At 57.0% G+C, this 27,085-nt stretch overlaps 10 protein-coding genes across 10 annotated transcripts; 8 read left to right on the top strand and 2 right to left on the bottom strand.

Moving 5' to 3' along the window:
- Positions 1-21: 21 nt before the first annotated feature.
- IUM83_18302 (Retrovirus-related Pol polyprotein from transposon TNT 1-94) lies at positions 22-8,233 on the top strand (the record flags this gene model as incomplete). Its single annotated transcript, XM_067943293.1, has 2 exons — positions 22-1,910; positions 5,209-8,233. The coding sequence occupies 2 exons, from the start codon at positions 22-24 to the stop codon at positions 8,231-8,233; spliced, it is 4,914 nt and encodes a 1,637-aa protein (XP_067784514.1).
- A 713-nt stretch (positions 8,234-8,946) lies between these two features.
- On the top strand, positions 8,947-13,409 carry IUM83_18301 (Copia protein; the record flags this gene model as incomplete). Its single annotated transcript, XM_067943292.1, has 5 exons — positions 8,947-9,238; positions 9,331-10,265; positions 10,345-10,963; positions 11,198-11,889; positions 11,982-13,409. 5 exons carry the CDS (start codon positions 8,947-8,949, stop codon positions 13,407-13,409), a joined length of 3,966 nt encoding a protein of 1,321 aa, XP_067784513.1.
- A 229-nt stretch (positions 13,410-13,638) lies between these two features.
- Positions 13,639-15,463, top strand: IUM83_18300 (Copia protein; the record flags this gene model as incomplete). The annotated part of the gene is made up of 4 exons (XM_067943291.1): positions 13,639-13,869; positions 13,937-14,421; positions 14,496-15,117; positions 15,200-15,463. The coding sequence occupies 4 exons, from the start codon at positions 13,639-13,641 to the stop codon at positions 15,461-15,463; spliced, it is 1,602 nt and encodes a 533-aa protein (XP_067784512.1).
- Positions 15,464-15,957: 494 nt separating this feature from the next.
- IUM83_18299 (Integrase catalytic core protein) lies at positions 15,958-19,041 on the top strand (the record flags this gene model as incomplete). Its single annotated transcript, XM_067943290.1, has 3 exons — positions 15,958-16,234; positions 16,341-17,275; positions 17,356-19,041. The coding sequence occupies 3 exons, from the start codon at positions 15,958-15,960 to the stop codon at positions 19,039-19,041; spliced, it is 2,898 nt and encodes a 965-aa protein (XP_067784466.1).
- Positions 19,042-19,079: 38 nt separating this feature from the next.
- IUM83_18298 (Integrase catalytic core protein) lies at positions 19,080-19,961 on the top strand (the record flags this gene model as incomplete). Its single annotated transcript, XM_067943289.1, has 1 exon — positions 19,080-19,961. One exon carries the CDS (start codon positions 19,080-19,082, stop codon positions 19,959-19,961), a length of 882 nt encoding a protein of 293 aa, XP_067784464.1.
- A 594-nt stretch (positions 19,962-20,555) lies between these two features.
- IUM83_18297 (Copia protein) lies at positions 20,556-21,269 on the bottom strand (the record flags this gene model as incomplete). Its single annotated transcript, XM_067943288.1, has 1 exon — positions 20,556-21,269. One exon carries the CDS (start codon positions 21,267-21,269, stop codon positions 20,556-20,558), a length of 714 nt encoding a protein of 237 aa, XP_067784458.1.
- Positions 21,270-22,006: 737 nt separating this feature from the next.
- Positions 22,007-22,729, top strand: IUM83_18296 (Copia protein; the record flags this gene model as incomplete). The annotated part of the gene is made up of 1 exon (XM_067943287.1): positions 22,007-22,729. One exon carries the CDS (start codon positions 22,007-22,009, stop codon positions 22,727-22,729), a length of 723 nt encoding a protein of 240 aa, XP_067784457.1.
- Positions 22,730-23,008: 279 nt separating this feature from the next.
- On the top strand, positions 23,009-23,995 carry IUM83_18295 (Copia protein; the record flags this gene model as incomplete). The annotated part of the gene is made up of 1 exon (XM_067943286.1): positions 23,009-23,995. The coding sequence occupies one exon, from the start codon at positions 23,009-23,011 to the stop codon at positions 23,993-23,995; it is 987 nt and encodes a 328-aa protein (XP_067784460.1).
- A 261-nt stretch (positions 23,996-24,256) lies between these two features.
- On the top strand, positions 24,257-25,243 carry IUM83_18294 (Copia protein; the record flags this gene model as incomplete). Its single annotated transcript, XM_067943285.1, has 1 exon — positions 24,257-25,243. One exon carries the CDS (start codon positions 24,257-24,259, stop codon positions 25,241-25,243), a length of 987 nt encoding a protein of 328 aa, XP_067784459.1.
- A 153-nt stretch (positions 25,244-25,396) lies between these two features.
- IUM83_18293 (Retrovirus-related Pol polyprotein from transposon TNT 1-94) lies at positions 25,397-26,860 on the bottom strand (the record flags this gene model as incomplete). The annotated part of the gene is made up of 1 exon (XM_067943284.1): positions 25,397-26,860. One exon carries the CDS (start codon positions 26,858-26,860, stop codon positions 25,397-25,399), a length of 1,464 nt encoding a protein of 487 aa, XP_067784465.1.
- Positions 26,861-27,085: the final 225 nt, after the last annotated feature.

Below are 27,085 nucleotides of genomic sequence, written 5' to 3'. Positions count from 1 at the left end.
AAGTTCGACCGCCGAGTTCGAATGAGAGCGCTCGTGATGGGAGCGGTGAACGACCAGCGAACGAAGATCCTACTGGATACGGGGGCGAATGTGACGGTCGTAACAGAAGCATTCGCCCGGAAGCTGCGGCTGAAGCAGCGAGTCGTGAGCCAAGGTATGCAGATCGATGTACAAGGCATTGGGGAATACAAGGTCCAGACTCAGACCAAGGCGACTGTGAAGGTGACACTCGGCTGGGAAGTGGCCTACGAGTTCGATGTGTGGGTTATGAACCGTCATGCAGGAGTCGACCTGATCCTGGGGACCGACTTCATGATCCCCGCGGGGATCCGACTCGACTTGTTTAACTCGACGGCCAAACTGCCCGACGAGGTGACTGTTCCGTTGCTCCGGTCGAAGAATGCAGCGGAAATGCCTCGGGACAGCCTGTACATCACAGACGGGCCTGCGGAGCCTATAAGCTTGCCGAGTAGGCTCCCCGCCGAGTTCAAGTTGCGTAAGCAGCAACCGGACGACTCGACGCATGACTTGTGGGTGCGGCGCACACGAAACTGGGTCCCCACTGTGATCGTCAACCATAATGGCAAAGCCGTGCGCGTGGTGCTCACGAACATGAGGTCAGTGGCCGTCTGGTGCCCTGCCCACTTCTCAGTGATTGCTTGGGCCCCATATGGCGTGCTTCCCCCCGAGGGATACGTCCGATTGAACTCGGCGAAGTACAGAGATTGGCAGGTTCTCGTCTATGAAGCGGCTATCGACAAGGTTTTGTTGAAGAAGGAGCGACAGCTGTATGATGAGTGGCTGGCACGACAGCCACCGACGGTGGAACGTAGACCGTGCACGAAATCTGAAGAAGTGATTGCTCGCCCCCCAGAAGAAGGAGAGAAACCAGAGCTCACGTGCGCCCAGCAATGGGAGCTAATCGCCAAGCGCGAGGAAGAGTCAGCCGAGTCTGCAGGCAGGACGGATCTGTCCGGGCCGCCGGCCACGGATGGGGAACACGTTATCAACTCGACTAGCAGCAATTGGAGCCCCTGGGATGACTCAGCCGAGTCGAGCCCTGGTGGAAGGGATGTCGTTGAGGGAGCCAATCGCTCCACCCCGAATCGCTGCCTGGATATGGATGTAAATTCGGCCGAGCCGAGCGATCCCGGCTCACCGAGTGACTCAGCTGAGCCGAGATCATGTGGCCGACTGGCCAGAGATCGTGTTGGCTCTGACGGTGAACCACCCCCCACGTCAGTCGAGTTGATCCTGGAGGAGACTGGACCGGGACCACCTACCGGTCGACTCGGCTGTGAAGAGATCGACGTCAGCGGTGTACCCATGGACGGGGACCCCGAAGGAGGCATCCAGCTACGCTGTCACTCGGCCGCGCGACTCGGCGAAGAATGGAAAGCTAAGGAAGATCAGCGGTCCGCCGAGTTCGAACACTGGAAGGAGCCCTCAGTTGCGTTCGAACTCGAGTCGAGTTCGATTACGGAGCATGAAGCTGATCGCCGAGCTCTCGTCGTAGCCAATCCGCTCGTAGACTACTTGGAGGACTCGGCTGCCATGAGGATGGATCCAGACCTCCTCTATGCTCGAGTATCAACCGACTTCAAGGGGCATGTGATGTCATTCAACGGTGCGGCTAAGACAGAGAAACTCGGCGGGCATGGAAGCTGTTCATGGATCCTGTGGCGATTGCCCGAGTGGCGCATTGAAATCGCTGCGAGCGCGCACCTTCGGTCGACCACGGCGAACTTAGCCGAGTATACCGGCATGAGCAACGGGGTGACCGCCGCCTTGGTACACGGGGTCACTGACCTGATAATCGTGAGCGACTCGCGGCTTGCGATCCAGCAATCCATGGGGGTGATCGAGTGTAAGGGGAGAGTGCTGCAAGTCGAGTTGGCACGCCACAAGAGGTTGGTCGAACAGCTGAGTTCGGTTCAATACCTTCATGTAGGGCGTTGCTACAACGCGGCCGCCGACTCCCTTGCGTCGGAAGCCCTGGAGAACAAGGCAGGTCGCGTAATTCTTCGTCGGGAGAGAAAAGCCGAGTTGAGGAAGCTGAACAGAATCCCGGAGGTCATCTACAGGGGCAGACCCGGAGAATCCAACTTCCACAGCTCAACAGCTCATGTCAGCGTAAGGCCGAAGAACCAAGTTCGCCGAGTTCATTTTGGCGATAGTTATCAAGAGGGCCACACCGAAGACGTAGCGAATTCGACCACAAAGAAGTTCGCGTCAACTGAGTGTCAAGATTTGTCAACCTCGCCGAGCTGCATCCCGCCGAGTTCTAACAAGTGCAAAAATTGCGAGTCGCAACAGGCCACAGCACAAATTCGCCGAGTAGAGCATCAAGTCGAAGTCGAAGTCGGTGATAATCGCTTTCCGGACTCGGCTGACACCGTCTCAGTGTCAACACAAGCTGAGCAACGACGAGGAACAGCTGAGTCCGAAGATGAGAAGTTGAGGCAGGTCAACTCGAAGGCGCAACCCCAAGACAAACTCGGCGACCTCAGCCCTCACCGAGAAGCCGGCGCCCAGAGAAAAGTCGAGTTGGAGAGCGGCCCGACAGCTGAGAAAACGCAGCACGCCGAGAAACCTAGAGCTCGGCTGGGCAGGAAGAAATGCGAAGCCCAGATTGAATCCGCTGACATGGGCGCGTCAGTAAAACGTCCAGTCGTCGAGTCTGCAAGGTACCCGTTAAAGGAAGGAAGCCGAGTTTGGTTGATTATGGAACACGTAAAGCCTCGCGTGAAGATGAAGCTTGTTCGTTGCTGGTGTATACCGTTTGTGGGGAAGAAGAAGGTCTATGAGCTCAAGAAGAAACGTGAAACCCGTCTGCAAATGGTGCAGGTTGCAGACGAGGGCTAAGTTACTGCACCACATGTTGATCACCCGCCGAGTGATAAGCAGGCTCGGCGGAATGGAATTGCTACTGCTGAAATGGCATGGAATGTATTGATGAGATGATGGATTACGGATTACGCTGAGTTACACAAGCTGCATACGACTATGGCACTGCCGAGCTAAGTTACCTCGTAAGACCTGAATGCAAATCGCCAAGTCTCCGAGCCGTGGCCGGCGTTGACCTCGGATATGCTTCGCCGAGTTCAAGTTCGGCTGGGGCATACCGAGATCAAGCTCAGCCGAGTCCAATTTCGACTGGGGCAAAGTTGCTGCATGTCGAGATCGAACTCGGCGAAGGTTGAGTTTGGCGGGGTTCGAATCAGAATGCTAGCCTGGTCCGCCGAGTTCAGCGCGATCTCCTGGAGACGCCACAGCATGACACCACAGCGATTAGCCGCAACCCACTCGATCGACACAAGTATCGCGGACTTACCCTGCTAACGGACCGCGAGCTGGTGCTCACCCAGTCGAGCTCAGCGGGCTAACGGATCGAGAGCTGGTACTCACCCAGTCGAGATCAGCGGGGCCCGCAGAATTGCGAATTCTGCGCGGCCATCACCGCGGCCGGGATGCTGAGGGGGGGGCACAGCCGACTTCGGGTTGCCCGGTCCAGGTCAAAAGGGGTCGATGACCGAGCGCTAACTTGGCCGGTCGGCGGGGCTTGGCTCCAGCGATTGACGCATCTGCACGCGCACAGAAATTGCGGGACGCAGAGACCACATGTCAGTCAAGGTGTGTGCCAACGCGCAAGTCATGAGGAAGCCTCACCTTGTCGGGGCGAAGTCGTCAAGGTCGCGCTCTGGCGGCTCCTGCCGGCTTCGATTTTGGGAATGTGATAACTGGACTGAAGAACTCTATGTGGGACACACCAAGTGGGTCAGGCCCCTCACCACCTCGGCTCGGAACATGACCGGGGCAGTTGTGGTGTAGGAAACATCACTTTTGTGGAGCACCCAAGTGGATCAGTGTACCAAATCCGCCTAATAGCGGAATCGACGGTACTACTCGGCTGGATGGTACACTGCCAGTCCGCCGAGTTCGCCGAGCTCGCAGTACCGAGACGGCCAGGAAAGCAGCACCGACGGTACTACTCGGCTGGATGGTACACTGTGCCAGTCCGCCGAGTTCGCCGAGCTCGCAGTACCGAGACGGCCAGGAAAGCAGCACCGACGGTACTACTCGGCTGGATGGTACACTGTGCCAGTCCGCCGAGTTCGCCGAGCTCGCAGTACCGAGACGGCCAGGAAAGCAGCACCGACGGTACTACTCGGCTGGATGGTACACTGTGCCAGTCCGCCGAGCTCGCCGAGCTCGCAGGCTTCACGAGCGCACCGCGGCCGACTGAGTGGGAATCAAGAGCACCGGAGACCAAGGACGGGTGGCGCTACGCAAGGAGAAGACGCAAGTACAGCGGGCCGAGTGCGGGGACGCTAGGAGACGCTCCGCCGAGTTCAAGGCAGTTTCCAGGCCTTGAGCTCGGCTAAACAGAGCCGCCGGCCGCCCAAACGACACGGTGCACGGCCAGAAGGCGCACAAGAGGACCAAGCGTGAGCCCGGCGAGCTCAGCAGCACTCAGCCGAGTCGGCGAGACCTCCCCGTCGAGCTCGCCGGGTTATCCGGACAACTTATCCGGCTCCGCCGAGTTCGAAGCGTCGCTGAGAGGGTGAAGGGTCGGCCGAGATCCGAAACCACTCCATTTCACTTGATATTTGTATAGGACCTTAGGAATAGTGGAGGCGCCCTTTCAGGGCGCCCAGGAGACTTAAGAACAAACAGAGCAGAATTTTCTAGGCCCACAACACGTGCACACTTTCCGGTAAGTCCCTGCACGGGGTCGGATTATGCCTGCCGTCGGTACCCGAGAGGCATAGCTTGTAGGGTACTCGACTGGCAGCGCCAAGAGATTAGGTCGGCCCGGGATTGGGCGTTGGGTGCTCGCCAAGTGCGAAGGAAAAGTCTCGCTAGCTCAGCGAGCCGGTACGCCGGACAGCCCGGGTGCCGTTACTCTTCAAGTCGGGTTGCTTCTGCCCCGGCGGCCTGTAAAAGCGCTAGCGCGCCGCCGTCCATCCTTTGGTGGAGGGCACAGGAGCTTGTGAACGGAGTCCGCTAGCTCGGCGGATCTCCGGAAGAGTGGACCTTGGTTGGCAGGTGTCGGCGAGAGGCGAGACACCCGCTGTCCCGGTTGGGCCGAACCGCGAGGGGACAACCCCTGCGCAGGCCAACAAGCGCCGACCTAACTCGGCGATTGTTGTGGTTTGTGCTGGAGATCCACATCTGACGATATTTGTGTGTTCTACAACACCACAGGAGCAACACCACCAAGTCGAATGAGGTGTGGCTGGTCGACTCGGGTGCGACGCAGCACATGACCAGTTCCAAGAAGTTCATGAGGAACTACAAGAAGATCTCGCCGGTGGACGTGCATCTCGCGGACGACGGTGTGGTGCAAGCGATCGGGAGAGGCGACATCGTGATGAAGATGCAGACCCCGCGCGGCGTCAAGAAGGGTGTGCTCACGAATGTGTGGCACATTCCCAAGTTGTCGCGCAACCTGTTCTCAGTCGGCAGATTCACCAAGGACGTCGGGCCTGTGACGTTCGAGAGCGACGGGTGCTTCACGGAGACGAAGGGTCTCAAGTGGAAGCTCGGCGCTCGCGAAGGCAAAGGGCTGTTCAAGCTGAGCATGACACCGGTGATGCCTGACGAGGCCAATGTGGCAAGCTCGAAGGATCGCAAAGGGGACACCACGTCGTACCTCTGGCACCTTCGACTTGGCCACATTGGCCATGGCGGTCTAGACGCCATCGTCAAGAAGGGCTACGGCTCTGGCATCGACATGACGTCGGTGAAGCAGTGGGAGCTGTGCGACGGATGCTCACTCGGCAAGCAAACGCGAGTGAGCTACATGAAGTCGTCTCCAAACCGTACGAAGCAAGTGCTGGAAGTGGTTCACAGCGATGTGTGCGGTCCCATGCAGACGTCTACCTTTGGTGGCAAGCGCTACTTCGTCACGTTCATCGACGACAAGTCGCACTTCTGTGTGGTGTACTTGATGCGGAACAAGTCGGAGGTGGCCGCCAAGTTCGCTGAGTTCGTTGCGTTGGCTGAAACGCAGACCGGCAAGCGTGTGAAAACGCTCCGGAGCGACAACGGTGGCGAGTACACTTCGCGCGAGATGGCCAAGTTCTGCAGCGACCGTGGTATCGTGCAGAAGTTCACGCCGCCGTACACACCACAGCTGAACGGCGTGGCGGAACGGATGAACCGGACGTTGGTGGAGTGTGCGCGCTGCATGTTGGAGCATGCCGGGTTGTCGAAGGGTTACTGGGGTGAAGCGGTGGTGACAGCCACGTTCCTCCGGAACCGGTGTCCGACACGCGCCATTAGCCACGACAAGTCGCCGCACCAAGTTTGGACGGGAAAGAAGCCACTGCTGGCGAACCTCAAGGTGTTTGGTTGCCACGCGTACGTGCTGGTCCCGAAGGCGAAGCGGTCCAAGTTTGACGCCCGGTCGGTGCGTTGCCGGTTCCTGGGGTACTCGGAGCACGAGAAAGCGTATCGGTTTGAAGAGATCGAGAGCGGTCGCGTGTTGGTGAGCCGCGACGCGCAGTTCATGGAAGACGTCTTCGACGGTGGGAGACGCAAGTGTGCTACGAAGGAGGTGGTGATTGGTCTTCCAGATGAAGACGATGAAGATGCCACGGATGAAGAGACTCCGTCCGAATCGGATGAGGACGGCAGTGAGGATGAGGCTGCGCGGGATGAAGACTTCGAACCCGGCAGCAAGCGACACCCGCGGACGCAGTCACTAGAAGAAGCCGTGGAGGTGCCGAGGGCCAAGCGATATGCGCCGCAGAATGGACGTTCGACGCTGGATGAGATGTCTGCGGCGGCTCAAGAGAGTCAAGATTTTGAGGCTGCGTACGTCGTGGATTCAGTGGGAGAGATGCCGACTACGTTCAAGTCGGCGATGGAATCCAGCGACGCAGCCAAGTGGAAGGAAGCATGCGACTCGGAGTACGACTCGCTGCTCAAGAACAAGACGTGGGAAGTGGTGCCACTGCCGAAGGGACGCAAGGCCATCGGCAACAGATGGGTGTTTCGCGTGAAGGAGAACCAGGCTGGAGAGGTCGAACGGTTCAAGGCGCGTCTGGTGGCCAAGGGGTTCTCGCAGAAGTACGGCATCGACTACGACGAGACCTTCGCTCCAGTGGCCAAGTTCACGTCGATCCGGGCCGTGCTGAGTTTGGCCGCCAAGTATGGTCTCAAGCTGCATCAGATGGATGTGAAGACGGCGTTCCTGAATGGCGGCTTGGACGAAGAGATCTACATGGTGCAACCGGACGGCTACGTCGATGAAGACCACCCGGACTACGTGTGCAAGCTGAAGCAGTCATTGTACGGGTTGAAGCAGTCGCCGCGCATGTGGAACAAGACCATCGACGAGTTCATGCTGAAGCTGGGGTTCACCAAGTGCGAGTCCGACCATTGCGTCTACGTGAAACGCGACGGACACAGCATGATCTTCGTGGTCATCTACGTGGACGACCTGATCCTGGCCAGCAACGACGACGAGCTGATGGAGTCGACCAAGCGCGCACTCAGCAAACGGTTCGAAATGACAGACCTCGGCGAGCTCACGTACTTCCTCGGCATGGAGATCAAGAACGACTTGGAGTCCGGCAAGGTGACGATGCGGCAGACCAAGTTTCTCAAGTCGATCCTGAGCAAGTTCGGCATGCAGGACAGCAAACCCGTGAAGACGCCGCAGGATCCAGGACTTAAGTTGACCAAGAACATGTGCGAGGGTGGCTGCAAGCACGAAGACACGATGAAGAACGTGCCGTATCGGAGTGCTGTCGGCGCGTTGATGTACCTGATGGTGGCGACGCGTCCGGACCTGGCTGCTGCAGTAGGCGTGCTGAGTCAGTTCGCCGCCGACCCGTGTCCCACACACTGGCAAGCCCTCAAGCGTGTGCTCCGGTATCTGCAAGCCACGCCCACGCATGGCATCGAGTTCTCGAAGGGTGACGGCTGCGGAGTTGTGTGTGGCTACTCGGACGCAGACTGGGCTGGTGACATCGAATCGAGAAGAAGTACAAGCGGCTACGCGTTCATGATGAACGGCGGGTGCATCAGCTGGAGGAGCAAGAAGCAGCGGACGGTGGCGCTGTCATCTACAGAGGCGGAGTACATGGCGCTGTCAGAGGCGACGCAGGAGGCGGTCTGGCTCAAGGTGTTTCTGCGCGAGCTCGGCGAAATGGCAAGCGATGAAGCAATCAAGATCTACGAGGACAACCAAGGCTCAAAAGGAAGGTCGTTTGAGCACTAGATGTCAGAATGCAAAGTGATTGATTTAGGTCCTTAGTTCGCGAAATGCTTGCTACCTCTAAGCCTACTGGATATTCCTGCTGGATACACTCTACTGGATTCCTAACTGGATAGAAGGTCTTCAGCCAATCAGCGAGTGCCACGTAGATGCCCATCCTGTACCCACAATCTTGTACCCACGCGTCCCATCATCAGCGTCCTGTAATCCTCGTCCCATCATCAGCGTCCCGTAATCCTCGTACCATCATCACACGAATGATGGCGGCACCACTGAGTGAAGGTCACACCGGTACCTTACTGGTACACCGCAGCTGGTCGAGGCGATCCCTTGACAACATTCCCACGCGACTCGACGTCGGCTGCACCTTGGTGTTGCAGGGTACTGAACCTTGGTACACTGTACCAGTTCCGAGGTACCCGAACCGGTTAACCGAACCGGTCCAATACGACCACACGTTGATTAGACGAGTAGGTTGATTGGACGAGTAGTGTAGAATGATGGTTGATTAGACGCACTAGTTGATAGGACGCACGGCCGCGTGTCTTTAGCACTAGCCTAGGGTGTAAGCTCCAACAATCCAATCACTTCTGAATTTCGATTCAACCCCCCAAGTGACCTTCCTCGCCTCGCCCCAAGCCTCGGCGGTGTCTACGACCAAGTCTCCAAGTGCAAGATCCCAGTACGACCTTCTTCAGGTTATGAGCCCAAGCACCATGTCCTCTGTCCAAGACACCAAGATCTCCATCGACAAGTTCAACGGCGACAACTACGCCACGTGGAACCGCTACATGCGTGGCGTGTTCCTGACCAAGTCGGTGTGGAGCGTCGTGAACCGCGAGACGAAACCAAGCTTCGCGGACACGAGGGCCAAGGACGACTACGTCAAGTCGAGCAACATCGCGTTCGGCCTGATGTTGCTCCACATGGATGCTGACTACCATCATGTGGTCGACGACTGCGAGGAAGCGTGGGTGGCCTGGACGCGACTGCGTTCGCTCTACGGGGGTCGCAGAAGGCTGGACGCATCTACCTGAAGCGCCAGCTCTTCAGCATGGAGATGGCAGAAGGCGGCAATGTGCTTCATCATTGCAATGAAGTCCTCAACATCAGCGCCAAGCTCAGCAACATCGGCGCCAAGATGGAGGATGAAGACGTGGCGATCTGCTTGCTCAGGAGTCTGCCCAAGAGTTTCGAGAACGTCGTTCTCAACTTGGAGATGAGCAACGCAGAGCTGCGCACTCAAGATGTGATCAAGGTGCTCACGAATGAGCACATCAAGCGGCAGGGCGAGAAGACGGCTCAGGTGAAGATTGAAGACGCTGCGAGGGCCTTCAATGCCGAGCGTGAAAGTCGCCACTGCACGTACTGCGGAAAATCGGGGCACGTCGTGGAAAAGTGCTGGACCAAGCAGAAGGAGGAGAATCGAGGTGCACGACGTGGCCGGTCTGGTCGCGGTGCGAACAACGTCCAGTGGCGTGACGACAGCGATGACGACTGCGTCGCGTTCGCGGTCTCTATGGAGTGTGGAGTCTCCAGGACCAACAAGTTTCAAGGCTCATGGGCGATCGACAGTGGTGCCACGCACCACATCTGCAACGACAAGGCCAAGTTTGTCGACATCAAGGTGTGCGACGAAGGTGAACTCACGGTCGCCAACGGCAACACGGCCAAGATCATGGGAGTCGGGACGGTCATGCAGCGGGTCACTTTGCCCAACGGCAAGGAGCGCGACATCCGCATTCAAGATGCACTTTACGTGCCAAGCATGAACAAGAACCTGCTTTCGGTGCCGCAGATCAACCGAAGCGGACTGTTCAAGGTGGTGTTTGATGGTGCTGAAATGCACATCGCACAGAAGAAGTCGAAGAAAATCGTGGCTTCCGCGGACCTGATCGACGGCCTCTACTGGCTCCGAGTCCCAAGCTGCGCTGCGAATTCGGTGTCCAAGGCGTCGGTCAACGCGGTGGATCTTCATGCGCGTTTGGGTCACGCGCCGAATGACGTTCTTCGGAAGATGGTCTCAAGTGGCATGGTGACGGGTGCGAAAATGCCGACATCGTCGAAGAAGTCAAGCCAATGTCGTGGGTGCCAACAAGGAAAATGGTGCAAAGCCCTTCTCAAGCAACCCGAACAAGCGCAAGTACAAGCCGTTCGAGTTCCTCCACTTCGACATTTGCGGGCCCATGGAGGAAGAGTCGCTGGGTGGCAGCCGCTACTTGCTGCTCATCACGGACGAAGCCAGCGGCTGCATGTCGGGATTCTGTCTGCGAGCCAGGTCGGAGAGTGAAGGCTGCTTGCGCCGATTCATCACCAAGGTGGAGAAGCAATTCGATGCCAGGGTGAAGTTCGTGCGCCATGACGGAGCCAAGGAGTTCGCGACCAATTCGCTCTTGGCGTACTACGAAGACCACGGCATCGAAGCGCAGCCCACGGTTCGGTATGCGCACCAAACCAACGCGACGGCTGAACGCGCCAACCGAACCATCGTGACCATCGGCCGCAGCATGCTTCACTACGCCGGGTTGGACAAGACGTTCTGGGCGGAAGCAGCGATGACGGCGATCTACATCAAGAATCGTCTGCCGTCCCCCAAGTTGCCCGACAAAACTCCGTTCGAGATCGTCTACAAGTCCAAGCCCAACGTCAAGCACATGCGGATCTTCGGGTGCAAGGCCTACGTTTTGACGCCGAAGGAGAAGCGACTCAAGTGGGACCCCAAAGTGTTGCAGGGTACTGAACCTTGGTACACTGTACCAGTTCCGAGGTACCCGAACCGGTTAACCGAACCGGTCCAATACGACCACACGTTGATTAGACGAGTAGGTTGATTGGACGAGTAGTGTAGAATGATGGTTGATTAGACGCACTAGTTGATAGGACGCACGGCCGCGTGTCTTTAGCACTAGCCTAGCGTGTAAGCTCCACCAATCCAATCACTTCTGAATTTCGATTCAACCCCCCAAGTGACCTTCCTCGCCTCGCCCCAAGCCTCGGCGGTGTCTACGACCAAGTCTCCAAGTGCAAGATCCCAGTACGACCTTCTTCAGGTTATGAGCCCAAGCACCATGTCCTCTGTCCAAGACACCAAGATCTCCATCGACAAGTTCAACGGCGACAACTACGCCACGTGGAACCGCTACATGCGTGGCGTGTTCCTGACCAAGTCGGTGTGGAGCGTCGTGAACCGCGAGACGAAACCAAGCTTCGCGGACACGAGGGCCAAGGACGACTACGTCAAGTCGAGCAACATCGCGTTCGGCCTGATGTTGCTCCACATGGATGCTGACTACCATCATGTGGTCGACGACTGCGAGGAAGCGTGGGTGGCCTGGACGCGACTGCGTTCGCTCTACGGGGGGTCGCAGAAGGCTGGACGCATCTACCTGAAGCGCCAGCTCTTCAGCATGGAGATGGCAGAAGGCGGCAATGTGCTTCATCATTGCAATGAAGTCCTCAACATCAGCGCCAAGCTCAGCAACATCGGCGCCAAGATGGAGGATGAAGACGTGGCGATCTGCTTGCTCAGGAGTCTGCCCAAGAGTTTCGAGAACGTCGTTCTCAACTTGGAGATGAGCAACGCAGAGCTGCGCACTCAAGATGTGATCAAGGTGCTCACGAATGAGCACATCAAGCGGCAGGGCGAGAAGACGGCTCAGGTGAAGATTGAAGACGCTGCGAGGGCCTTCAATGCCGAGCGTGAAAGTCGCCACTGCACGTACTGCGGAAAATCGGGGCACGTCGTGGAAAGTGCTGGACCAAGCAGAAGGAGGAGAATCGAGGTGCACGACGTGGCCGGTCTGGTCGCGGTGCGAACAACGTCCAGTGGCGTGACGACAGCGATGACGACTGCGTCGCGTTCGCGGTCTCTATGGAGTGTGGAGTCTCCAGGACCAACAAGTTTCAAGGCTCATGGGCGATCGACAGTGGTGCCACGCACCACATCTGCAACGACAAGGCCAAGTTTGTCGACATCAAGGTGTGCGACGAAGGTGAACTCACGGTCGCCAACGGCAACACGGCCAAGATCATGGGAGTCGGGACGGTCATGCAGCGGGTCACTTTGCCCAACGGCAAGGAGCGCGACATCCGCATTCAAGATGCACTTTACGTGCCAAGCATGAACAAGAATCTGCTTTCGGTGCCGCAGATCAACCGAAGCGGACAGTTCAAGGTGGTGTTTGATGGTGCTGAAATGCACATCGCACAGAAGAAGTCGAAGAAAATCGTGACTTCCGCGGACCTGATCGACGGCCTCTACTGGCTCCGAGTCCCAAGCTGCGCTGCGAATTCGGTGTCCAAGGCGTCAGTCAACGCGGTGGATCTTCATGCGCGTTTGGGTCACGCGCCGAATGACGTTCTTCGGAAGATGGTCTCAAGTGGCATGGTGACGGGTGCGAAAATGCCGACATCGTCGAAGAAGTCAAGCCAATGTCGTGGGTGCCAACAAGGGAAAATGGTGCAAAAGCCCTTCCCAAGCAACCCGAACAAGCGCAAGTACATGCCGTTCGAGTTCCTCCACTTCGACATCTGCGGGCCCATGGAGGAAGAGTCGCTGGGTGGCAGCCGCTACTTGCTGCTCATCACGGACGAAGCCAGTGGCTGCATGTCGGGATTCTGTCTGCGAGCCAGGTCGGAGAGCGAAGGCTGCTTGCGCCGATTCATCACCAAGGTGGAGAAGCAATTCGATGCCAGGGTGAAGTTCGTGCGCCATGACGGAGCCAAGGAGTTCGCGACCAATTCGCTCTTGGCGTACTACGAAGACCACGGCATCGAAGCGCAGCCCACGGTTCGGTATGCGCACCAAACGAACGCGACGGCTGAACGCGCCAACCGAACCATCGTGACCATCGGCCGCAGCATGCTTCACTACGCCGGGTTGGACAAGACGTTCTGGGCGGAAGCAGCGATGACGGCGATCTACATCAAGAATCGTCTGCCGTCCCCCAAGTTGCCCGACAAAACTCCGTTCGAGATCGTCTACAAGTCCAAGCCAACGTCAAGCACATGCGGATCTTCGGGTGCAAGGCCTACGTTTGACGCCGAAGGAGAAGCGACTCAAGTGGGACCCCAAAGCTGTTTTTCAGGGTTACGAGTAGCGTACAAGGCGTATCGAGTTCCGAGGTACCCGAACCGGTGGTCATCGACGATGTCACATTCGATGAGTCGGGTTGATTGACGAGTAGTGTAGAATGATGGTTGATTAGACGCACTAGTTGATAGGACGCACGGCCGCGTGTCTTTAGCACTAGCCTAGGGTGTAAGCTCCAACAATCCAATCACTTCTGAATTTCGATTCAACCCCCAAGTGACCTTCCTCGCCTCGCCCCAAGCCTCGGCGGTGTCTACGACCAAGTCTCAGTGCAAGATCCCAGTACGACCTTCTTCAGGTTATGAGCCCAAGCACCATGTCCTCTGTCCAAGACACCAAGATCTCCATCGACAAGTTCAACGGCGACAACTACGCCACGTGGAACCGCTACATGCGTGGCGTGTTCCTGACCAAGTCGGTGTGGAGCGTCGTGAACCGCGAGACGAAACCAAGCTTCGCGGACACGAGGGCCAAGGACGACTACGTCAAGTCGAGCAACATCGCGTTCGGCCTGATGTTGCTCCACATGGATGCTGACTACCATCATGTGGTCGACGACTGCGAGGAAGCGTGGTGGCCTGGACGCGACTGCGTTCGCTATACGGGGGTCGCAGAAGGCTGGACGCATCTACCTGAAGCGCCAGCTCTTCAGCATGGAGATGGCAGAAGGCGGCAATGTGCTTCATCATTGCAATGAAGTCCTCAACATCAGCGCCAAGCTCAGCAACATCGGCGCCAAGATGGAGGATGAAGACGTGGCGATCTGCTTGCTCAGGAGTCTGCCCAAGAGTTTCGAGAACGTCGTTCTCAACTTGGAGATGAGCAACGCAGAGCTGCGCACTCAAGATGTGATCAAGGTGCTCACGAATGAGCACATCAAGCGGCAGGGCGAGAAGACGGCTCAGGTGAAGATTGAAGACGCTGCGAGGGCCTTCAATGCCGAGCGTGAAAGTCGCCACTGCACGTACTGCGGAAAATCGGGGCACGTCGTGGAAAAGTGCTGGACCAAGCAGAAGGAGAGAATCGAGGTGCACGACGTGGCCGGTCTGGTCGCGGTGCGAACAACGTCCAGTGGCGTGACGACAGCGATGACGACTGCGTCGCGTTCGCGGTCTCTATGGAGTGTGGAGTCTCCAGGACCAACAAGTTTCAAGGCTCATGGGCGATCGACAGTGGTGCCACGCACCACATCTGCAACGACAAGGCCAAGTTTGTCGACATCAAGGTGTGCGACGAAGGTGAACTCACGGTCGCCAACGGCAACACGGCCAAGATCATGGGAGTCGGGACGGTCATGCAGCGGGTCACTTTGCCCAACGGCAAGGAGCGCGACATCCGCATTCAAGATGCACTTTACGTGCCAAGCATGAACAAGAACCTGCTTTCGGTGCCGCAGATCAACCGAAGCGGACTGTTCAAGGTGGTGTTTGATGGTGCTGAAATGCACATCGCACAGAAGAAGTCGAAGAAAATCGTGGCTTCCGCGGACCTGATCGACGGCCTCTACTGGCTCCGAGTCCCAAGCTGCGCTGCGAATTCGGTGTCCAAGGCGTCGGTCAACGCGGTGGATCTTCATGCGCGTTTGGGTCACGCGCCGAATGACGTTCTTCGGAAGATGGTCTCGCGGCATGGTGACGGGTGCGAAAATGCCGACATCGTCGAAGAAGTCAAGCCAATGTCGTGGGTGCCAACAAGGGAAAATGGTGCAAAGCCCTTCCCAAGCAACCCGAACAAGCGCAAGTACAAGCCGTTCGAGTTCCTCCACTTCGACATCTTGCGGGCCCATGGAGGAAGAGTCGCTGGGTGGCAGCCGCTACCTTGCTGCTCATCACGGACGAAGCCAGCGGCTGCATGTCGGGATTCTGTCTGCGAGCCAGGTCGAGAGTGAAGGCTGCTTGCGCCGATTCATCACCAAGGTGGAGAAGCAATTCGATGCCAGGGTGAAGTTCGTGCGCCATGACGGAGCCAAGGAGTTCGCGACCAATTCGCTCTTGGCGTACTACGAAGACCACGGCATCGAAGTGCAGCCCACGGTTCGGTATGCGCACCAAACGAACGCGACGGCTGAACGCGCCAACCGAACCATCGTGACCATCGGCCGCAGCATGCTTCACTACGCTTCGGGTTGGGCAAGACGTTAAGCAGCGCATGACGGCGAACATTGGTCTGGTCCGTTCACAGCTTGTGAAAGTCGATCGCCCGGACAAAACTCCGTTTCGAGTTGATCGTCTACAAGAACGTCAACTTGTCAAGTCTTCGGGTTACGACGCCGAGAGGAGAAGCGACTCACCGAAGACCTAGTGATAGGGTACTGAACCTTGGTACACTGTACCAGTTCCGAGGTACCCGAACCGGTTAACCGAACCGGTCCAATACGACCACACGTTGATTAGACGAGTAGGTTGATTGGACGAGTAGTGTAGAATGATGGTTGATTAGACGCACTAGTTGATAGGACGCACGGCCGCGTGTCTTTAGCACTAGCCTAGGGTGTAAGCTCCAACAATCCAATCACTTCTGAATTTCGATTCAACCCCTGCGACCTTCCTCGCCTCGCCCCAAGCCTCGGCGGTGTCAACGACCAACAAGTGCAAGATCCCAGTACGACCTTCTTCAGGTTATGAGCCCAAGCACCATGTCCTCTGTCCAAGACACCAAGATCTCCATCGACAAGTTCAACGGCGACAACTACGCCACGTGGAACCGCTACATGCGTGGCGTGTTCCTGACCAAGTCGGTGTGGAGCGTCGTGAACCGCGAGACGAAACCAAGCTTCGCGGACACGAGGGCCAAGGACGACTACGTCAAGTCGAGCAACATCGCGTTCGGCCTGATGTTGCTCCACATGGATGCTGACTACCATCATGTGGTCGACGACTGCGAGGAAGCGTGGGTGGCCTGGACGCGACTGCGTTCGCTCTACGGGGTCGCAGAAGGCTGGACGCATCTACCTGAAGCGCCAGCTCTTCAGCATGGAGATGGCAGAAGGCGGCAATGTGCTTCATCATTGCAATGAAGTCCTCAACATCAGCGCCAAGCTCAGCAACATCGGCGCCAAGATGGAGGATGAAGACGTGGCGATCTGCTTGCTCAGGAGTCTGCCCAAGAGTTTCGAGAACGTCGTTCTCAACTTGGAGATGAGCAACGCAGAGCTGCGCACTCAAGATGTGATCAAGGTGCTCACGAATGAGCACATCAAGCGGCAGGGCGAGAAGACGGCTCAGGTGAAGATTGAAGACGCTGCGAGGGCCTTCAATGCCGAGCGTGAAAGTCGCCACTGCACGTACTGCGGAAAATCGGGGCACGTCGTGGAAAAGTGCTGGACCAAGCAGAAGGAGGAGAATCGAGGTGCACGACGTGGCCGGTCTGGTCGCGGTGCGAACAACGTCCAGTGGCGTGACGACAGCGATGACGACTGCGTCGCGTTCGCGGTCTCTATGGAGTGTGGAGTCTCCAGGACCAACAAGTTTCAAGGCTCATGGGCGATCGACAGTGGTGCCACGCACCACATCTGCAACGACAAGGCCAAGTTTGTCGACATCAAGGTGTGCGACGAAGGTGAACTCACGGTCGCCAACGGCAACACGGCCAAGATCATGGGAGTCGGGACGGTCATGCAGCGGGTCACTTTGCCCAACGGCAAGGAGCGCGACATCCGCATTCAAGATGCACTTTACGTGCCAAGCATGAACAAGAACCTGCTCTCGGTGCCGCAGATCAACCGAAGCGGACTGTTCAAGGTGGTGTTTGATGGTGCTGAAATGCACATCGCACAGAAGAAGTCGAAGAAAATCGTGGCTTCCGCGGACCTGATCGACGGCCTCTACTGGCTCCGAGTCCCAAGCTGCGCTGCGAATTCGGTGTCCAAGGCGTCGGTCAACGCGGTGGATCTTCATGCGCGTTTGGGTCACGCGCCGAATGACGTTCTTCGGAAGATGGTCTCAAGTGGCATGGTGACGGGTGCGAAAATGCCGACATCGTCGAAGAAGTCAAGCCAATGTCGTGGGTGCCAACAAGGGAAAATGGTGCAAAGCCCTTCCCAAGCAACCCGAACAAGCGCAAGTACAAGCCGTTCGAGTTCCTCCACTTCGACATCTGCGGGCCCATGGAGGAAGAGTCGCTGGGTGGCAGCCGCTACCTGCTGCTCATCACGGACGAAGCCAGCGGCTGCATGTCGGGATTCTGTCTGCGAGCCAGGTCGGAGAGTGAAGGCTGCTTGCGCCGATTCATCACCAAGGTGGAGAAGCAATTCGATGCCAGGGTGAAGTTCGTGCGCCATGACGGAGCCAAGGAGTTCGCGACCAATTCGCTCTTGGCGTACTACGAAGACCACGGCATCGAAGTGCAGCCCACGGTTCGGTATGCGCACCAAACGAACGCGACGGCTGAACGCGCCAACCGAACCATCGTGACCATCGGCCGCAGCATGCTTCACTACGCCGGGTTGGACAAGACGTTCTGGGCGGAAGCAGCGATGACGGCGATCTACATCAAGAATCGTCTGCCGTCACCCAAGTCGCCCGACAAAACTCCGTTCGAGATCGTCTACAAGTCCAAGCCCAACGTCAAGCACATGCGGATCTTCGGGTGCAAGGCCTACGTTTTGACGCCGAAGGAGAAGCGACTCAAGTGGGACCCGAAAGCTCGTGAAGGAATTTTCATGGGTTACGAGGAGCGTTCCAAGGCGTATCGAGTTTATGACATCGAGGCGGGGCAGGTGGTCATCTCTCGCGATGTCACATTCGATGAGTCAAGCTTCGACGACTCCAAGGCTGCTGATGGTGAAGAAGTCAACCGACTTACCGACGTTTTCGACGACATGCAAGTCTCCGACGACTCCGGCACAAGGGTGTTCACGCAGGCGGGGAAGCGCAAATCGCGTCCGGACAACCAAGATCGCGACAATGTTCGGCGTCCTCGTCGCAGTGCTGGACTCGAAGAAGCAAGTGCGCCTGGACGCTCGGAAGACGACCAACGTGAATCTACGGCGGCGCAAGAAGAAAAATCGGAAGAAGACGATGAAGACGGCTCGACCCCACCCATGTTCTGGCGTGCAAGTGCGAATGCTGTGGAAGCAAGTGACAGCGCGGAGCCGAAGACGTTTCAAGAAGCTGTGAACGGACCAGACCAAGTCCAGTGGCGCAAGGCAATTCGCGCCGAACTCAAGTCAATGCGGCTGCGAGGTGTTTTCCGCGCCGCCAAACTGCCCAACAACCAGCGCGCAGTCGGTACCAAGTGGGTGTTCAAGATCAAGCGCAACGCGGACGGATCGATCGAGAAGTTCAAGGCTCGGCTCGTCGCGAAAGGCTTCGTGCAGAAGTATGGCATCGACTACACCGAGACGTTTTCGCCCGTGGTCAAGTACGTCACGCTGCGAATGATCATTGCGGTTGCCAAGTACTTCGGATGGCCGATGGACCAGCTCGACGTGGTGACTGCGTTCCTGTACGGCTTGATGAAGGAGAAGGTGTTCTGCAGCGTGCCTGAAGGCGTGGAACTGGACGACGGTTTCGACTGCGTGGAACTGCTCAAGGCGATTTACGGGCTCAAGCAAGCTTCGCGAGTTTGGAACGAGACCTTCGACGAGTATGTGCGCTCCATCGGTTTTCGCGTGTCAAGCTACGACCCATGCCTCTACATCAAGGTCGTCGACGGCGAATGCGTTCTGCTGCTGGTCTACGTGGACGACGTCTTGGTGACCGGAAGTTCGGCGAAATGATCGCGGAAGTCAAGCGCCAACTCAAGTCGCGGTTCGAGATGACCGACAGTGGCAAGTGTTCCTTCATCCTCGGGATCGAGGTGGTCGACAACGCGGATGGCAGTGTTACGCTGAGCCAAGCTCGCTACATCAACGACATCCTGGAGCGCTTCGGCATGCAAGACTGCAAACCCGCTGCAAGTCCGGTCGACATCAGCATGAAGCTAGTCTCAAGCGACGCCATGACCAAGTTGGACGCGCCATTTCGCGAGGCTGTCGGTGCACTCATGCACTTGATGACATCGACTCGCCCGGACATTGCGTTCGCTGTCGGCTACGTGTCACGCTTCATGGAGAACCCGCAAGTCGAGCACTGGATTGCGGTCAAGCGCATCTTCCGCTACCTTCAAGGGACCAAGTCGCACGGAATCCGCTTCTCGCCGGGCAAGGACATCGACTTTCAAGGTTACTCGGATGCCGACTGGGCTGGTGATCTTAGTGATCGCAAGTCTACGTCGGGCTACCTGTTCCAAGTCGCCGGCGGACCGATCTCGTGGGGTTCCAAGAAGCAGTCAAGTGTGTCGCTCTCGACAAGCGAGGCCGAGTACATCGCACTGAGTTTGGCGATTCAAGAAGGCAAGTGGGTGCACAAGCTGCTGTGCGAGATCCTGGTTGCTGCAGGCGGAGTCACGCCCGAGTTGAAGATTTTCGAAGACAACCAGTCGTGCATCAAGATGACCAAGAACCCCGTCAACCATGGCCGCGCCAAGCACATCGACATCAAGTACCATCACATCCGCGACGAAGTCAAGCGCGGCGAAGTGATCGTCGAGTACTGCGAGACTGCCACCATGCTGGCCGACATCATGACCAAGGGACTTGCCGGACCACGCCACAAGGACTTGACGGCTGCGCTCGGCGTTCACGCGTGTTCGCATTGAGGGGGCGTGTTGCAGGGTACTGAACCTTGGTACACTGTACCAGTTCCGAGGTACCCGAACCGGTTAACCGAACCGGTCCAATACGACCACACGTTGATTAGACGAGTAGGTTGATTGGACGAGTAGTGTAGAATGATGGTTGATTAGACGCACTAGTTGATAGGACGCACGGCCGCGTGTCTTTAGCACTAGCCTAGGGTGTAAGCTCCAACAATCCAATCACTTCTGAATTTCGATTCAACCCCCCAAGTGACCTTCCTCGCCTCGCCCCAAGCCTCGGCGGTGTCTACGACCAAGTCTCCAAGTGCAAGATCCCAGTACGACCTTCTTCAGACTCTTGATGTAGATCGCCGTCATCGCTGCTTCCGCCCAGAACGTCTTGTCCAGCGTTGTGAAGCATGCTGCGGCCGATGGTCACGATGGTTCGGTTGGCGCGTTCAGCCGTCGCGTTCGTTTGGTGCGCATACCGAACCGTGGGCTGCACTTCGATGCCGGGCATCGAATTGCTTCTCCACCTTGGTGATGAATCGGCGCAAGCAGCCTTCACTCTCCGACCTGGCTCGCAGACAGAATCCCGACATGCAGCCGCTGGCTTCATCCGTGATGAGCAGCAAGTAGCGGCTGCCAACGACTCTTCTCCATGGGCCCGCAAATGTCGAAGTGGAGGAACTCGAACGGCATGTACTTGCGCTTGTTCGTTGCTTGGGAAGGGCTTTGCACCATTTTCCCTTGTTGGCACCCACGACATTGACTTGACTTCTTCGACGATGTCGGCATTTTCGCACCCGTCACCATGCCACTTGAGACCATCTTCCGAAGAACGTCATTCGGCGCGTGACCCAAACGCGCATGAAGATCCACCGCGTTGACCGACGCCTTGGACACCGAATTCGCAGCGCAGCTTGGGACTCGGAGCCAGTAGAGGCCGTCGATCAGGTCCGCGGAAGCCACGATTTTCTTCGACTTCTTCTGTGCGATGTGCATTTCAGCACCATCAAACACCACCTTGAACTGTCCGCTTCGGTTGATCTGCGGCACCGAAAGCAGGTTCTTGTTCATGCTTGGCACGTAAAGTGCATCTTGAATGCGGATGTCGCGCTCCTTGCCGTTGGGCAAAGTGACCCGCTGCATGACCGTCCCGACTCCCATGATCTTGGCCGTGTTGCCGTTGGCGACCGTGAGTTCACCTTCGTCGCACACCTTGATGTCGACAAACTTGGCCTTGTCGTTGCAGATGTGGTGCGTGGCACCACTGTCGATCGCCCATGAGCCTTGAAACTTGTTGGTCCTGGAGACTCCACACTCCATAGAGACCGCGAACGCGACGCAGTCGTCATCGCTGTCGTCACGCCACTGGACGTTGTTCGCACCGCGACCAGACCGGCCACGTCGTGCACCTCGATTCCCTTCCTTCTGCTTGGTCCAGCAATTTTCCACGACGTGCCTGTTGCAGGGTACTGAACCTTGGTACACTGTACCAGTTCCGAGGTACCCGAACCGGTTAACCGAACCGGTCCAATACGACCACACGTTGATTAGACGAGTAGGTTGATTGGACGAGCAGTGTAGAATGATGGTTGATTAGACGCACTAGTTGATAGGACGCACGGCCGCGTGTCTTTAGCACTAGCCTAGGGTGTAAGCTCCAACAATCCAATCACTTCTGAATTTCGATTCAACCCCCAAGTGACCTTCCTCGCCTCGCCCCAAGCCTCGGCGGTGTCAACGACCAACAAGTGCAAGACCGAACCACGACCTTCTTCAGGTTATGAGCCCAAGCACCATGTCCTCTGTCCAAGACACCAAGATCTCCATCGACAAGTTCAACGGCGACAACTACGCCACGTGGAACCGCTACATGCGTGGCGTGTCCTGACCAAGTCGGTGTGGAGCGTCGTGAACCGCGAGACGAAACCAAGCTTCGCGGACACGAGGGCCAAGGACGACTACGTCAAGTCGAGCAACATCGCGTTCGGCCTGATGTTGCTCCACATGGATGCTGACTACCATCATGTGGTCGACGACTGCGAGGAAGCGTGGGTGGCCTGGACGCGACTGCGTTCGCTCTACGGGGGTCGCAGAAGGCTGGACGCATCTACCTGAAGCGCCAGCTCTTCAGCATGGAGATGGCAGAAGGCGGCAATGTGCTTCATCATTGCAATGAAGTCCTCAACATCAGCGCCAAGCTCAGCAACATCGGCGCCAAGATGGAGGATGAAGACGTGGCGATCTGCTTGCTCAGGAGTCTGCCCAAGAGTTTCGAGAACGTCGTTCTCAACTTGGAGATGAGCAACGCAGAGCTGCGCACTCAAGATGTGATCAAGGTGCTCACGAATGAGCACATCAAGCGGCAGGGCGAGAAGACGGCTCAGGTGAAGATTGAAGATGCTGCGAGGGCCTTCAATGCCGAGCGTGAAAGTCGCCACTGCACGTACTGCGGAAAATCGGGGCACGTCGTGGAAAAGTGCTGGACCAAGCAGAAGGAGGAGAATCGAGGTGCACGACGTGGCCGGTCTGGTCGCGGTGCGAACAACGTCCAGTGGCGTGACGACAGCGATGACGACTGCGTCGCGTTCGCGGTCTCTATGGAGTGTGGAGTCTCCAGGACCAACAAGTTTCAAGGCTCCTGGGCGATCGACAGTGGTGCCACGCACCACATCTGCAACGACGAGACCAAGTTTGTCGACATCAAGGTGTGCGACGAAGGTTGTTGCAGGGTACTGAACCTTGGTACACTGTACCAGTTCCGAGGTACCCGAACCGGTTAACCGAACCGGTCCAATACGACCACACGTTGATTAGACGAGTAGGTTGATTGGACGAGCAGTGTAGAATGATGGTTGATTAGACGCACTAGTTGATAGGACGCATGGCCGCGTGTCTTTAACACTAGCCTAGGGTGTAAGCTCCAACAATCCAATCACTTCTGAATTTCGATTCAACCCCCCAAGTGACCTTCCTCGCCTCGCCCCAAGCCTCGGCGGTGTCTACGACCAACAAGTGCAAGACCGAACCACGACCTTCTTCAGGTTATGAGCCCAAGCACCATGTCCTCTGTCCAAGACACCAAGATCTCCATCGACAAGTTCAACGGCGACAACTACGCCACATGGAACCGCTACATGCGTGGCGTGTTCCTGACCAAGTCGGTGTGGAGCGTCGTGAACCGCGAGACGAAACCAAGCTTCGCGGACACGTGGGCCAAGGACGACTACGTCAAGTCGAGCAACATCGCGTTCGGCCTGATGTTGCTCCACATGGATGCTGACTACCATCATGTGGTCGACGACTGCGAGGAAGCGTGGGTGGCCTGGACGCGACTGCGTTCGCTCTACGGGGGGTCGCAGAAGGCTGGACGCATCTACCTGAAGCGCCAGCTCTTCAGCATGGAGATGGCAGAAGGCGGCAATGTGCTTCATCATTGCAATGAAGTCCTCAACATCAGCGCCAAGCTCAGCAACATCGGCGCCAAGATGGAGGATGAAGACGTGGCGATCTGCTTGCTCAGGAGTCTGCCCAAGAGTTTCGAGAACGTCGTTCTCAACTTGGAGATGAGCAACGCAGAGCTGCGCACTCAAGATGTGATCAAGGTGCTCACGAATGAGCACATCAAGCGGCAGGGCGAGAAGACGGCTCAGGTGAAGATTGAAGATGCTGCGAGGGCCTTCAATGCCGAGCGTGAAAGTCGCCACTGCACGTACTGCGGAAAATCGGGGCACGTCGTGGAAAAGTGCTGGACCAAGCAGAAGGAGGAGAATCGAGGTGCACGACGTGGCCGGTCTGGTCGCGGTGCGAACAACGTCCAGTGGCGTGACGACAGCGATGACGACTGCGTCGCGTTCGCGGTCTCTATGGAGTGTGGAGTCTCCAGGACCAACAAGTTTCAAGGCTCCTGGGCGATCGACAGTGGTGCCACGCACCACATCTGCAACGACGAGACCAAGTTTGTCGACATCAAGGTGTGCGACGAAGGTTGTTGCAGGGTACTGAACCTTGGTACACTGTACCAGTTCCGAGGTACCCGAACCGGTTAACCGAACCGGTCCAATACGACCACACTTTGATTAGACGAGTAGGTTGATTGGACGAACAGTGTAGAATGATAGTTGATAGGACGCACGGCCGCGTGTCTTTAGCACTAGCCTAGGGTGTAAGCTCCAACAATCCAATCACTTCTGAATTTCGATTCAACCCCCAAGTGACCTTCCTCGCCTCGCCCCAAGCCTCGGCGGTGTCAACGACCAACAAGTGCAAGACCGAACCACGACCTTCTTCAGGTTATGAGCCCAAGCACCATGTCCTCTGTCCAAGACACCAAGATCTCCATCGACAAGTTCAACGGCGACAACTACGCCACATGGAACCGCTACATGCGTGGCGTGTTCCTGACCAAGTCGGTGTGGAGCGTCGTGAACCGCGAGACGAAACCAAGCTTCGCGGACACGTGGGCCAAGGACGACTACGTCAAGTCGAGCAACATCGCGTTCGGCCTGATGTTGCTCCACATGGATGCTGACTACCATCATGTGGTCGACGACTGCGAGGAAGCGTGGGTGGCCTGGACGCGACTGCGTTCGCTCTACGGGGGGTCGCAGAAGGCTGGACGCATCTACCTGAAGCGCCAGCTCTTCAGCATGGAGATGGCAGAAGGCGGCAATGTGCTTCATCATTGCAATGAAGTCCTCAACATCAGCGCCAAGCTCAGCAACATCGGCGCCAAGATGGAGGATGAAGACGTGGCGATCTGCTTGCTCAGGAGTCTGCCCAAGAGTTTCGAGAACGTCGTTCTCAACTTGGAGATGAGCAACGCAGAGCTGCGCACTCAAGATGTGATCAAGGTGCTCACGAATGAGCACATCAAGCGGCAGGGCGAGAAGACGGCTCAGGTGAAGATTGAAGATGCTGCGAGGGCCTTCAATGCCGAGCGTGAAAGTCGCCACTGCACGTACTGCGGAAAATCGGGGCACGTCGTGGAAAAGTGCTGGACCAAGCAGAAGGAGGAGAATCGAGGTGCACGACGTGGCCGGTCTGGTCGCGGTGCGAACAACGTCCAGTGGCGTGACGACAGCGATGACGACTGCGTCGCGTTCGCGGTCTCTATGGAGTGTGGAGTCTCCAGGACCAACAAGTTTCAAGGCTCCTGGGCGATCGACAGTGGTGCCACGCACCACATCTGCAACGACGAGACCAAGTTTGTCGACATCAAGGTGTGCGACGAAGGTTGTTGCAGGGTACTGAACCTTGGTACACTGTACCAGTTCCGAGGTACCCGAACCGGTTAACCGAACCGGTCCAATACGACCACACTTTGATTAGACGAGTAGGTTGATTGGACGAACAGTGTAGAATGATAGTTGATAGGACGCACGGCCGCGTGTCTTTAGCACTAGCCTAGGGTGTAAGCTCCAACAATCCAATCACTTCTGAATTTCGATTCAACCCCCCAAGTGACCTTCCTCGCCTCGCCCCAAGCCTCGGCGGTGTCTACGACCTAGTCTCCAAGTGCAAGATCCCAGTACGACCTTCTTCAGATTCTTGATGTAGATCGCCGTCATCGCTGCTTCTGCCCAGAACGTCTTGTCCAACCCAGCGTTGTGAAGCATGCTGCGGCCGATGGTCACGATGGTTCGGTTGGCGCGTTCAGCCGTCGCGTTCGTTTGGTGCGCATACCGAACCGTGGGCTGCACTTCGATGCCGTGGTCTTCGTAGTACGCCAAGAGCGAATTGGTTGCGAACTCCTTGGCTCCGTCATGACGCACGAACTTCACCCTGGCATCGAATTGCTTCTCCACCTTGGTGATGAATCGGCGCAAGCAGCCTTCACTCTCCGACCTGGCTCGCAGACAGAATCCCGACATGCAGCCGCTGGCTTCATCCGTGATGAGCAGCAAGTAGCGGCTGCCACCCAGCGACTCTTCTTCCATGGGCCCACAAATGTCGAAGTGGAGGAACTCGAACGGCTTGTACTTGCGCTTGTTCGGGTTGCTTGGGAAGGGCTTTTGCACCATTTTCCCTTGTTGGCACCCACGACATTGACTTGACTTCTTCGACGATGTCGGCATTTTCGCACCCGTCACCATGCCACTTGAGACCATCTTCCGAAGAACGTCATTCGGCGCGTGACCCAAACGCGCATGAAGATCCACCGCGTTGACCGACGCCTTGGACACCGAATTCGCAGCGCAGCTTGGGACTCGGAGCCAGTAGAGGCCGTCGATCAGGTCCGCGGAAGCCACGATTTTCTTCGACTTCTTCTGTGCGATGTGCATTTCAGCACCATCAAACACCACCTTGAACTGTCCGCTTCGGTTGATCTGCGGCACCGAAAGCAGGTTCTTGTTCATGCTTGGCACGTAAAGTGCATCTTGAATGCGGATGTCGCGCTCCTTGTTGTTGGGCAAAGTGACTCGCTGCATGACCGTCCCGACTCCCATGATCTTGGCCGTGTTGCCGTTGGCGACCGTGAGTTCACCTTCGTCGCACACCTTGATGTCGACAAACTTGGCCTTGTCGTTGCAGATGTGGTGCGTGGCACCACTGTCGATCGCCCATGAGCCTTGAAACTTGTTGGTCCTGGAGACTCCACACTCCATAGAGACCGCGAACGCGACGCAGTCGTCATCGCTGTCGTCACGCCACTGGACGTTGTTCGCACCGCGACCAGACCGGCCACGTCGTGCACCTCGATTCTCTTCCTTCTGCTTGGTCCAGCACTTTTCCACGACGTGCCCCGATTTTCCGCAGTACGTGCAGTGGCGACTTTCACGCTCGGCATTGAAGGCCCTCGCAGCGTCTTCAATCTTCACCTGAGCCGTCTTCTCGCCCTGCCGCTTGATGTGCTCATTCGTGAGCACCTTGATCACTGTTGCAGGGTACTGAACCTTGGTACACTGTGCCAGTTCCGAGGTACCCGAACCGGTTAACCGAACCGGTCCAATACGACCACACGTTGATTAGACGAGTAGGCTGATTGGACGAGCAGTGTAGAATGATGGTTGATTAGACGCACTAGTTGATAGGACGCACGGCCGCGTGTCTTTAGCACTAGCCTAGGGTGTAAGCTCCAACAATCCAATCACTTCTGAATTTCGATTCAACCCCCCAAGTGACCTTCCTCGCCTCGC

This window comes from Phytophthora cinnamomi, assembly GCF_018691715.1.
Source record: "Phytophthora cinnamomi strain GKB4 chromosome Unknown Contig90, whole genome shotgun sequence".
In the NCBI taxonomy this organism is placed as follows: domain Eukaryota; phylum Oomycota; class Peronosporomycetes; order Peronosporales; family Peronosporaceae; genus Phytophthora; species Phytophthora cinnamomi.
This window is presented reverse-complemented; position numbering and strand designations above follow the sequence as displayed.